The sequence below is a fragment of the Patella vulgata genome, chromosome 9 (genome assembly GCF_932274485.2).
Source record: "Patella vulgata chromosome 9, xgPatVulg1.2, whole genome shotgun sequence".
NCBI lineage: Eukaryota > Metazoa > Mollusca > Gastropoda > Patellidae > Patella > Patella vulgata.
Window position 1 is genome coordinate 11487902 of NC_065887.2, and position 13340 is coordinate 11501241.

The window sequence follows — 13340 nt, forward strand, 5'->3', positions numbered from 1 at the left end:
TGAAAAGTGATATCTGAATAATTAAGTGTGATGATATTTAAAAGGGTTTATCGCTAATAGAAAACTAGTTACTCCAAGTTCCTGTTTTCGTGATCGTGCATTTTCCGTGAATTTAATTCTAAATATTGTGTATTAGCTATAGTTTACATTATTAACTTCATATTCTGTAAATTTGACTACATGGAATTCAATATCAACTAATAGAAAACTAGTCATTCCAAGTTCCTTTTTTTTATGAGCATGCCTTTTCCTCGAATTACAGTTGTCTGTACTGAAGTAAATGGAATGGATAATCCTGCTATTATCCCTGCTTCAAGTATTACAACTGTGCCAGCAGCAACTGATGTAGAAAACCTGAGACCAGCAAGTACAGACCCAGCCACCTTCCCTGCTGGAAGTACACCAGATGTAACAATTGATTTGACACCAGTCACAAATGAAGAGGTAGAACTTAAATCAGTGCAGCTTGTATCGCCCGATAATGTTCAATCTATTAGAGTATTTGTAACTCCAACTGGCGGTTCAGAAACAGAAGCTGCATACTTGAACCCAGTAAGTACATTTTGTTTCGTCTTGATATTATGTGTGTTTATGTACACATCGTTCTGGCTTGGTGTAGCAATTATTGCTACAGACAAAGACTGACAATGTCAGCTGTATGTTTATTCCGTTTATTCCTGTACTCAGTATCGGAACGACTCCGACATCTGAATACATAACAATAGACAGTGGCGAGACTTTTGATTAAATATAAGAGGCTACCCCCCCCCCCCCCACAATGTTTATCCAAGCCACAACCAAATATCACCTACATCACTGCCCAATTAATTTTAATTTGTCTATAGCATTGTCTTTCTCAACATGTTTCTTTTCGAGATTCCTAATTGATGTGTATTTTAACCTGTGATTTGCATTGTTTTTAAGGCTGATTTATCGTTACCTAGCCCTAAAGCTTCATTCCCTGCTGGAACAGTAGCCGAAAAAATCAGAATCGAAGTAACACCAACCTCTTCAGGCCAGCCTACTTCTTTTAAGATTGATGTCAGAGCGTGCTTTGAAGGTATATAATATTAAATAGTCGACTGATTGGGACAATGTAGGGTCGTATGGTGCACTCCTGTCGTTCAAATGAGAACTGTAATACTCAATCATTTTGAACTGATATAAATATTAAACCAATGGACGGGCAATATGAAACCAACTAACCACATGGGTTCCTCGATTTCCTGCAAGTGCTAAAGACCCGTGATGCATCCAAGTTATTACTTGACATGTTATGTTTTGATCATTTTAGAAACAATCACCTACTGTAACTAACATCCTGTTTATTAATTATTTTAGAAACAGCCGGACTCGGTACATCACCTACAGTGACAATTGGAACATCACCTACAGTGGCAATTGGGACATCACCAACCTGTAATTATATATATTCAACTTTTTTCTTTTCTGTATCCGACATTAGTTTATATTAAGATATGTCTTCTTAATTTCTGGCTTGTACTATAAAAACATATGCAGATATGTTCAATTTTACCAATCTTGCTATATAATTTGGAAGGTTTAATACTTTTCTTGCTCTTGTATAAACAAGCTATAGTACCAGGGTTTGATAGAGATTAACCAGTCAGTTAAAGTAGCGTTGTTTAAATTACTCAAGCTTTCAGAAACGATTCTGATATTCTATTAAAATATTTATTTATTATTATTTACAGTGGGATCAACTACACGTAAGTTAATGTATACAGTCATGTATAAATCATAACAATATAAACGTCGTTCAACAATTAAACATTGGACTTGAAATATCATAAACATATATTATATTTTATCATTCTATCCTATAATGTCTTTAATTATTAGCAATCAACAATCAATTGTCTTTTTTTCCAGCACGATGTGTTGTAACAGAAGGAATGGGAAGCCCAACAGTTATACCTGATACTTACCTTGAACAAGAACCTGCCTTCCCATCGACAGATAACCCAGCAGATCTGAGACCAGGCGATGATCCATTTACAATTAACCCATCGGACACGCCTACCAACGTCACATTGAAAGTTACTGGGGGTGAACCCGTTGATCTGTCAGAAGTAAATCTTCCAGTCAGGGAAAATGTCAAGACATTTAGAGTATTTGGACGCACGGGACCTTCAGCACCATGGACCCTACTTGAATCTACTGATGTAAGTATTCGGATCTTTAACAATTAAGAAATGACGCTGCTTAAGTCCAAATTCAGATGTTACAATTTCAAATGTATTTTATTCTTTATAATTCCTTTGGTGTTTATGTTTGGACGATACCACGAAATATTTATTTTTAGGGATAGCCATGTTAGATATGTTGAATATCTTGTGTTTATTTATATATGCTAACAGGATGATCCTTCAGACGGTATTCTTACATTCCCACCGGAAGTAGTTGTCACAGATATTTTGGTAGAGATAACACCCACAAACATTACCGAACCAATTAATATTGATGTTAGTGTACACGCTTGCTTCGTAGGTGAGTATCTTCTATATTCTGAACTTTAAGTGGACCACCAAATTTGTAAAGGAGTATCAACCTTTCTCATCTGTGCTATAAATCCGACCTGTATAAAGCATTAATCTATCTCTCTCTCTCTCTTTATCGTACAAAATACAACAATACACTTTACAATGACTTCTTTTTTACAGTGACAACTGGTACACCAGGAACATCGCCAACAGGTAGGGTATAAATACATTCTAAATAATATGTTCTGTATTATCAGTGATTTTGTTCATCATCTGTACCAGATGTAACAAGTAAAGGTCACCATTTCTCCTATTCCGAATTGTCAAATACATAATGGGAAGTTTCTGTATTTCAACTACTGGTATGATAAATCTGTCTGTAGCCATTACCTGCCGAGCACATGGCGCCATTTTCTGATTTACTTTAGAAAACACCGACCACTTCGAATTTTTTACTTATAGAAAACTTAAACCACTAATCTGGTGATTCGGCTAATGGCCTTGGGTTATACCTTTCCATTATCTTTAGATTCGGAAATCCATGTCCAAATTGTCACTACATTTTACTGTTGAAAGTGTGCTCATGGCAGGGTATGCTTACTTTTTCTAAAACACTTACTAATTCTTAGTTCACATAGCTTACATATTTTGTGTATGTTATATTATCAAGTTTATTTAATTCTGTCGACTAAAAATTAGATAATTTACGATATATGTCTTAATAAATAATTAAGGACCACCAGTAGTAACTTCACCTACATTGCCAGTAGAAGCTGAATCACCAACTGCAACACAAGGAACGCTACCACCAGTGCCATCATCACCCACAGGTTGGTACTTGCTACTCCTTCCTGGTTGCCAGTTGGATAAATCCATATTAAATATGTAAACAAGTCCAACTATTTAAAGCAATGAGCTGGTAACTTTTACGTAACGATTTTAGATTACTGCCATGCACAGTGTATTAGCGCTATTAGCCATTTTCTTCCTATTAAATATATATATGCAGAGACGTGATACAGTATAGAAGTAGAGGCTACAAAGTCAAGGCATTCAAGGCAAACTGGTGATTTGGTCGGTGGCTTTGGGTTATCTTATTTCCAATTTATTCAGCTTCAAAATCCCTTGTCAAAACTGTCACTTCATTTTACTTTTAAAAGTGGCAAAAGTCATGCTCATGGCACGAAACGCTTCTGAATAATATATCAACGAAATCGATACTGACGAATGGATCAATAATTATCTTTTCAACACATAGTTAACGTTTTCACCCACAGCACCTGGAACATCACCTACAGCAGCGCCACCTGGAACATCGCCTACTGCTCCACCACCAGGGACATCCCCAACAACAGCGCCACCTGCAACATCACCTACTGCTCCACCACCTGGAACGTCACCTACTGCGCCAACACCTGGAACATCCCCGTCTGCTCCACCACCTGGAACATCCCCATCTGCTCCACCACCTGGCACATCACCCTCTGTCCCACCACCTGGAACATCACCTACTGCGCCACCACCAGCAACATCACCTACTGTTCAACCACCTGGAACATCCCCTACTGCACGGCCAACTGCTCCACCAACCGGCCTATCGCCTGCAGGTAATATTCCTGACCAAGATTATTTTATATCTTTCCAATGGCTTGTCCAAGTCATGGGCATTTGAAGCACCACACACCTTCATGCACTGGGTTACATATGCAAACATTTTGATATCACTACCTGTACTATTCTGTGACTTTTCAAATGCCATCTAACTATTCCTTAAATGTTTAATTTACATTAGCCTATTTTTGAAAAAAAAAGTACCTCGAATGCAATAATGTGACCTAAAGAAGCGCCAATTCCAGATTTGAATGTACAATGCTCGGGATCAGGTTTTTGTAACTCACAAGTGTGTTATAACAGAACACTAAAGTCATATATACAAGGACAATTATTAATTTCGAAGGTGTAGTCTATTTGCACACAGCAGTATTGGATGATATTGTCAATTTTTTCAACTCCCTCGATCTATCTTCAGACAAACAGTTTAACTTGAGCTTTTCAAGTATTGTAAAACGATTCATTTTTTCTGAAATATCAAAGATACAATCATTTCTATCTCCAGTACCAGGAACGTCCCCAACGGCACCCGGAACTTCTCCCATAGGTAAATAGGACAACAAGTCAACTATGTGGTTATAAATATAAATCAGAGGGAGATAAAATTGACAATTTGCTTGACATGGACTGGGTTACATATGAAAACATTTTGATATCACTACCTGTACTATTTTGCGACTTTTCAAATGCCATCTAACTATTTCCTTAAATCTATATTATGTATTTTATTAGTATATTAATATGTTGTTTAATTTACATTAGCCTATTTTTGAAATAAAACGTACCTCGAATTCAACAAAGTGACCTAAAAAAGAGCCAATTCCAGATTTGAATGTACAATGCTCGGGATAAGGTTAAGGTTTTTTAACTCACAAGTGTGTTATAACAGAACACTAAAGTCATCTATACAATTACAATTATTAATTTTGAAGGTGTAATCTATTTGCACACAGCAGTATTGGGTGATATTGTCATTTTTTTTCGACTCCCTCGATCAGTTTAACTTGAGCTTTTCACGTATTGACAAACAATTCATTCTTTTCTGAAATATCAAAGATAAAATCATTTCTTTCCCCAGCACAAGGAACTTTCCCAACGGCACCCTGCACCATAGGTAAATAGGATAACAAGTCAACTGTGTGATTATAATTATAATTATAAAGTAGTGGCGGATAATATTGTCAATTTGCTTTATAGTTACACATTTTCAGAAAAGTACTTGAATATAAGCTTTTAAAGTATAGACAAACAATTCATTCTTTTCTGAAATACCTAATATAAAATCATTTCTGTCTCCAGCACCAGGAACTTCGCCAACAGCACCCGTAACTTCTCCAACTGTACCCGGAACTTCACCGACAGCGCCTGGAACTTCTCCCACAGGTAATAGAAGAACAAAAAGTCAACTATTTTAAATACAATTATTTATATCAGGTTGGGCTATTTACACAAAGCAGTGTTGGATAATGTTGTCAATGTGTCCGAGAGTTACAGTTTTTCGATTCCCTGCTTATATTTTCAGACAAGCACTTTAATTTCAGCCTTGAAAAACAAATCATTAATATATCCAGAACCATGAACTTCGCCATCGGCGCCCGGGACTTCTCGCACAAACTACTACAGGGTCTCTTATAGTTATGATGAAGCTGGAAATTTCAATAAAATCAATACTTACAAATGGATCAATAATTATATTTTTAACACATAGCTAACGTTTTCGCCCACAGCACTTGGAGCATCCCCAACTGTAGCGCCAACTGGAACATCACCTACAGCAGCGCTACCTGGAACCTCACCCACTGCTCTACCACCAGGGATTTCTCCAACTGTTCCACCACCAGGAACATCCCCAACAGCAGTGCCACCTGGAACATCACCCACTGCCCCACCGCCTGGAACATCACCTACTGCTCCACCAGTCGGAACTTCCCCTACTGCTCCACCATCTGGCACAACACCCACTGCCCCACCACCTGGAACGTCGCCTACTGCTCCACCGCCTGGCACATCACCCACTGCCCCACCTCCTGGAACATCGCCCACTGCTCCACCGTCTGGAACATCACCTACTGCCCCACCTCCAGGAACTTCACCTACTGCAGCACCACCAGGAACATCGCCCACTGCACCGCCACCAGGTACTTCTCCCTCTGTCCCACCGCCTGGCACATCGCCTACAGGTAATATTCATGACTAGATTTGTTTTATTATTTGTCAATTTGCTTAAGAGCTACAGGATTTCGAAGCTGAATGTCAGGTTTCAGACAAACACTTTACGTTGACTAGTTAAAGTACTGACACACAATCCATTCGTTTCTAAAATATCTAAGATAAAATCATTTCTATCACCAGCACCAGGAACTTCACCAACAGCACCCGGAACTTCTCCAACTGTACCCGGAACTTCACCGACTGCGCCTGGAACTTCTCCCACAGGTAATAGAAGAACAAAAAGTCAACTATTTGACAATTTGCTTGACATGGACTGGGTTACATATGCAAACATTTTGATAACTACCTGTACTATTTTGTGACTTTTCAAATACCATCTTACTATTTCCTTAAATGTATATTATGTATTTTATTAGTATAATCATATGTTGTTTAATTTACATTAGCCTATTTTTGAAAACAAAACGTGCCTCGAATGCAATAAAGTGACCTAAAAAAGCGTCAATTCCAGATTTGAAGTTAAAATGCTCAGTATCAGGTTTTGTAACTCACAAGTGTGTTATAACAGAATACTAAAGTCATCTATACAATTATAATTATTAATTTCGAAGGTGTAGTCTATTTGCACACAGCAGTATTAGATGATATTGTCAATTTTTTCGACTCACTCGATCAGTTTAACTTGAGCTTTTCATGTATTGACAAACAATTCATTCTTTTCTGAAATATCAAAGATAAAATCATTTCTTTCCCCAGGACAAGGAACTTCCCCAACGGCACCCGGGACCATAGGTAAATAGGACATCAAGTCAACTATGCGATTATAATTATAATTATAAAGCAGTGGCGAATAATATTGTCAATTTGCTTTATAGTTACACGTTTTCAGGAAAGTACTTGAATATAAGCTGTTAAAGTATTGACAAACAATTCATTCTTTTCTGAAATACCTAATATAAAATCATTTCTGTCTCCAGCACCAGGAACTTCGCCAACAGCACCCGGAACTTCTCCAACTGTACCCGGAACTTCACCGACTGCGCCTGGAACTTCTCCCACAGGTAATAGACAGTTACAGTTCTTCGAGGCCCTGCTTATATTTTCAGACAAGCACTTTAAATTCAGCACTGAAAAACAAATCATTAATATCCAGCACTATGAACTTCGCCATCGGCGACCGGGACTTCTCCCACAAACTACTACAGGATCTCTTATAGTTATGATGAAGCTGGAAATTTCAATAAAATCAATACTTACAAATGGATCAATAATTATATTTTTAACACATAGCTAACGTTTTCGCCCACAGCACTTGGAGCATCCCCAACTGTAACGCCAACTGGAACATCACCTACAGCAGCGCTACCTGGAACCTCACCCACTGCTCCACCACCAGGGACTTCTCCAACTGTTCCACCACTAGGAACATCCCCAACAGCAGCGCCACCTGGAACATCACCCACTGCCCCACCGCCTGGAACATCACCTACTGCTCCACCAGTCGGAACTTCCCCTACTGCTCCACCATCTGGCACAACACCCACTGCCCCACCACCTGGAACATCGCCTACTGCTCCACCGCCTGGCACATCACCCACTGCCCCACCTCCTGGAACATCGCCCACTGCCTCACCGTCTGGAACATCACCTACTGCCCCACCTCCAGGAACTTCACCTACTGCAGCACCACCAGGAACATCGCCCACTGCACCGCCACCAGGTACTTCTACCTCTGTCCCACCGCCTGGCACATCGCCTACAGGTAATATTCATGACTAGATTTGTTTTATTATTTGTCAATTTGCTTAAGAGCTACAGGATTTCGAAGCTGAATGTCAGGTTTCAGACAAACACTTTACGTTGACTAGTTAAAGTACTGACACACAATCCATTCGTTTCTAAAATATCTAAGATAAAATCATTTCTATCTCCAGCACCAGGAACTTCACCAACAGCACCCGGAACTTCTCCAACTGTACCCGGAACTTCACCGACTGCGCCTGGAACTTCTCCCACAGGTAATAGAAGAACAAAAAGTCAACTATTTGACAATTTGCTTGACATGGACTGGGTTACATATGTAAACATTTTTATAACTACCTGTACTATTTTGTGACTTTTCAAATACCATCTTACTATTTCCTTAAATGTATATTATGTATTTTATTAGTATAATCATATGTTGTTTAATTTACATTAGCCTATTTTTGAAAACAAAACGTGCCTCGAATGCAATAAAGTGACCTAAAAAAGCGTCAATTCCAGATTTGAAGTTAAAATGCTCAGTATCAGGTTTTGTAACTCACAAGTGTGTTATAACAGAATACTAAAGTCATCTATACAATTACAATTATTAATTTCGAAGGTGTAGTCTATTTGCACACAGCAGTATTAGATGATATTGTCAATTTTTTCGACTCACTCGATCAGTTTAACTTGAGCTTTTCATGTATTGACAAACAATTCATTCTTTTCTGAAATATCAAAGATAAAATCATTTCTTTCCCCAGGACAAGGAACTTCCCCAACGGCACCCGGGACCATAGGTAAATAGGACAACAAGTCAACTATGCGATTATAATTATAATTATAAAGCAGTGGCGAATAATATTGTCAATTTGCTTTATAGTTACACGTTTTCAGGAAAGTACTTGAATATAAGCTGTTAAAGTATTGACAAACAATTCATTCTTTTCTGAAATACCTAATATAAAATCATTTCTGTCTCCAGCACCAGGAACTTCGCCAACAGCACCCGGAACTTCTCCAACTGTACCCGGAACTTCACCGACTGCGACTGGAACTTCTCCCACAGGTAATAGACAGTTACAGTTCTTCGAGGCCCTGCTTATATTTTCAGACAAGCACTTTAAATTCAGCATTGAAAAACAAATCATTAATATCCAGCACTATGAACTTCGCCATCGGCGACCGGGACTTCTCCCACAAACTACTACAGGATCTCTTATAGTTATGATGAAGCTGGAAATTTCAATAAAATCAATACTTACAAATGGATCAATAATTATATTTTTAACACATAGCTAACGTTTTCGCCCACAGCACTTGGAGCATCCCCAACTGTAACGCCAACTGGAACATCACCTACAGCAGCGCTACCTGGAACCTCACCCACTGCTCCACCACCAGGGACTTCTCCAACTGTTCCACCACTAGGAACATCCCCAACAGCAGCGCCACCTGGAACATCACCCACTGCCCCACCGCCTGGAACATCACCTACTGCTCCACCAGCCGGAACTTCCCCTACTGCTCCACCATCTGGCACAACACCCACTGCCCCACCACCTGGAACATCGCCTACTGCTCCACCGCCTGGCACATCACCCACTGCCCCACCTCCTGGAACATCGCCCACTGCTCCACCGTCTGGAACATCACCTACTGCCCCACCTCCAGGAACTTCACCTACTGCAGCACCACCAGGAACATCGCCCACTGCACCGCCACCAGGTACTTCTCCCTCTATCCCATCGCCTGGCACATCGCCTACAGGTAATATTCATGACTAGATTTGTTTTATTATTTGTCAATTTCCTTAATAGCTACAGGATTTCGAAGCTGAATTTCAGGTTTCAGACATACACTTTACGTTGACTAGTTAAAGTACTGACACACAATCCATTCGTTTCTAAAATATCTAAGATACAATCATTTCTATCTCCAGCACCAGGAACTTCACCAACAGCACCCGGAACTTCTCCAACTGTACCCGGAACTTCACCGACTGCTCCTGGAACTTCTCCCACAGGTAATAAAAGAACAAAAAGTCAACTATTTGACAATTTGCTTGACATGGACTGGGTTACATATGCAAACATTTTGATAACTACCTGTTATATTTTGTGACTTTTCAAATGCCATCTTACTATTTCCTTAAGTATATTATGTATTTTATTAATATAGTCATATGTTGTTTAATTTACATTAGCCTATTTTTGAAAATAAAACGTACCTATAAAAGCGCCAATTCCAGATTTGAAGTTAAAATGCTCAGTATCAGGTTTTGTAACTCACAAGTGTGTTATAACAGAACACTAAAGTCATCTATACAATTACAATTATTAATTTCGAAGGTGTAGTCTATTTGCACACAGCAGTATTGGATGATATTGTCATTTTTTTCGACTCACTCGATCAGTTTAACTTGAGCTTTTCATGTATTGACAAACAATTCATTCTTTTCTGAAATATCAAAGATAAAATCATTTTTTCCCCAGGACAAGGAACTTCCCCAAAGGCACCCGGGACGGGACCATAGGTAAATAGGACAACAAGTCAACTATGCGATTATAATTATAATTATAAAGCAGTGGCGAATAATATTGTCAATTTGCTTTATAGTTACACGTTTTTAGGAAAGTACTTGAATATAAGCTGTTAAAGAATTGACAAACAATTCATTCTTTTCTGAAATACCTAATATAAAATCATTTCTGTCTCCAGCACCAGGAACTTCGCCAACAGCACCCGGAACTTCTCCAACTGTACCCGGAACTTCACCGACTGCGCCTGGAACTTCTCCCACAGGTAATAGACAGTTACACTTCTTCGGGGCCCTGCTTATATTTTCAGACAAGCACTTTAATTTCAGCATTGAAAAACAAATCATTAATATATCCAGCACTATGAACTTCGCCATCGGCGCCCGGGACTTTTCCCACAAACTACTACAGTGTCTCTTATAGTTATGATGAAGCTGGAAATTTCAATAAAATCAATACTTACAAATGGATCAATAATCATATTTTTAACACATAGCTAACGTTTTCGCCCACAGCACTTGGAGCATCCCAAACTGTAGCGCCAACTGGAACATCACCTACAGCAGCGCTACCTGGAACCTCACCCACTGCTCTACCACCAGGGACTTCTCCAACTGTTCCACCACCAGGAACATCCCCAACAGTAGTGCCACCTGGAACATCGCCCACTGCCCCACCGCCTGGAACATCACCTACAGCTCCACCACCCGGAACTTCCCCTACTGCTCCACCATCTGGCACAACACCCACTGCCCGACCACCTGGAACTTCCCCAACTGCTCCACCAGCTGGAACATCCCCAACTGGTCCACCGCCTGGAACATCCCAAACAGTTCCACCATCTGGCACAACACCCACTGCCCCACCACCTGGAACATCGCCTACTGCTCCACCGTCTGGAACATCACCTACTGCCCAACCTCAAGGAACTTCAACTACTGCAGCACCACCAGGAACATCGCCCACTGCACCGCCACCAGGAACATCGCCCACTGCACCGCCACCAGGTACTTCTCCCTCTGTCCTACCACCTGGCACATCGCCTACAGGTAATATTCATGACTAGATTTGTTTTACCATTTGTCAATTGAATTGACCAAGCCTCTCGCTTTTGAAGCACCACTCACCTACATATGAAATATGAAATAGGCTTTCTATATTCTATGGATGACTAGCATATTATCCACTGATATCAAATATTATTTTACCGCATACTGTTCTCAATGGGGTTCCCTCACCATCCCAAACCCAAACATTTTCATATTACTACCTACTCTATTTTATGCCCTATAAAAGCACCAATTACATATCCAAATCTACAGTCACCAGGAACATGTTATGTAATTAATTCATAAGGATGTCATAACAGACCACTCAAGTCTTCTATACAATTTATTTCGTGGTGTAGTTTATTTACACAAAGCAGTGTTGTGTGATATTGTCAATTTGCTTAACAGCTACAGGTTTTCGAAGCTCCATGTCAGTTTTCAGACAAACACTTTACGTTGACAAGTTAAAGTACTGACAAACAATCCATTCGTTTCTAAAATATCTAAGCTAAAATCATTTCTATTTCCAGCACCAGGAACATCACCAACTGCACCCGGAACTTCGCCAACTGTGCCCGGAACTTCTCCCACAGGTAATAGCAGGACAACAATTATTTATATCTTGGTGTAGTCTATTTATACTAATCAACATTGGATAATATTGTCAATTTGTTTGATAGTCACACTTCTTCGAAGCCCAGGTATATTTTCAGATAAGCAGCCGAAGCCTTTAAAAACAAACAATTTATTTATCCAGCAGTATTAACTGCGCCCGGAACTTCTCCCATAGTTAAATGCATAACAACGGCGACCGGTAATTTCCGCAAAGTTAAATGCAGAACAATATGCAGAAAGCAGGGGACTACTAAAATAGGTTCGTCCGTCCATCTGTCCATCACACTTGGTGTTTATTAGTTGAATGCCTTAATGAAGTTCGAAGAGGAGCATGTTCTGCGTTGGGAATAACAACTCTACTTTTAATTGATATAAAATGTTTAAACATGGTGTGGATGTTCATTAGGCGAATGTCTTGACTGCGTTCAATGATTAATATTTACCGCTAAAGCTAAGCAGACAGAGCTAAGCAGTTTCATTGGTCGTTGCTTTGGGGCAAGATTACTTTGATTCTAACTGAGTGAAAGTGATGAAACTTAGTGTAAAGTTTCACTCCCAGGTAGTCTACTTCAAAACCATGACTCGGTTCGACTAGGAACGTTTTCTTCTCAGACTAAGCGTAGATGATAACAGAGTCTGTCTGTATTTGATATGCGTGAAATAACCATAACAAGTTTCTCAGTTTCTTTTACCGCCACCGGAAAATCTCAAACATGCATGAAGTCTGTGAAAATTGAATCCATATTTCATTGGAGTTAACATTTATTCTTTTCACAATTTTTTCAGAGAGATGCGAGGAGATAAATGGAATGGAGAAACCAGCATTTATACCAAGTTCAAGTGTTGAGGGTTTGACACCTGACCAAGTGGATAATCTAAGGACAAGCGATGTCCCATTATCTATCATACCCAACGGCAGCAATCCTATACTATTTACCATAGATCTTTCACCTAATACCGATGAGGATGTCGATCTGGGATCCATCACATTCCCGAATGCTGAGAATTTCGAATCCATAGAAATAGTGCTGATTGATTCACAGGGCAATGAAACTCCTGTAACAGATCAAGTAAGTCTAATGTCTTAAATACTATATTCGAAG

General features: G+C 39.5%; 1 protein-coding gene across 1 annotated transcript in view; it reads left to right on the forward strand.

The window, feature by feature from the left end:
* The window catches only part of LOC126831854 (mucin-12), a 202925-nt gene that overhangs the window by 113641 nt on the left and 75944 nt on the right, over positions 1–13340 (forward strand). Inside the window, exons 71-80 of the mRNA XM_056103261.1 lie at positions 263–552; positions 925–1060; positions 1342–1419; positions 1716–1730; positions 1894–2186; positions 2382–2511; positions 2685–2717; positions 3239–3334; positions 12153–12215; positions 13024–13307. Of these exons, the coding sequence (XP_055959236.1) occupies positions 263–552; positions 925–1060; positions 1342–1419; positions 1716–1730; positions 1894–2186; positions 2382–2511; positions 2685–2717; positions 3239–3334; positions 12153–12215; positions 13024–13307 (1418 nt within the window). The remainder of the gene's footprint in view (positions 1–262; positions 553–924; positions 1061–1341; positions 1420–1715; positions 1731–1893; positions 2187–2381; positions 2512–2684; positions 2718–3238; positions 3335–12152; positions 12216–13023; positions 13308–13340) is intronic.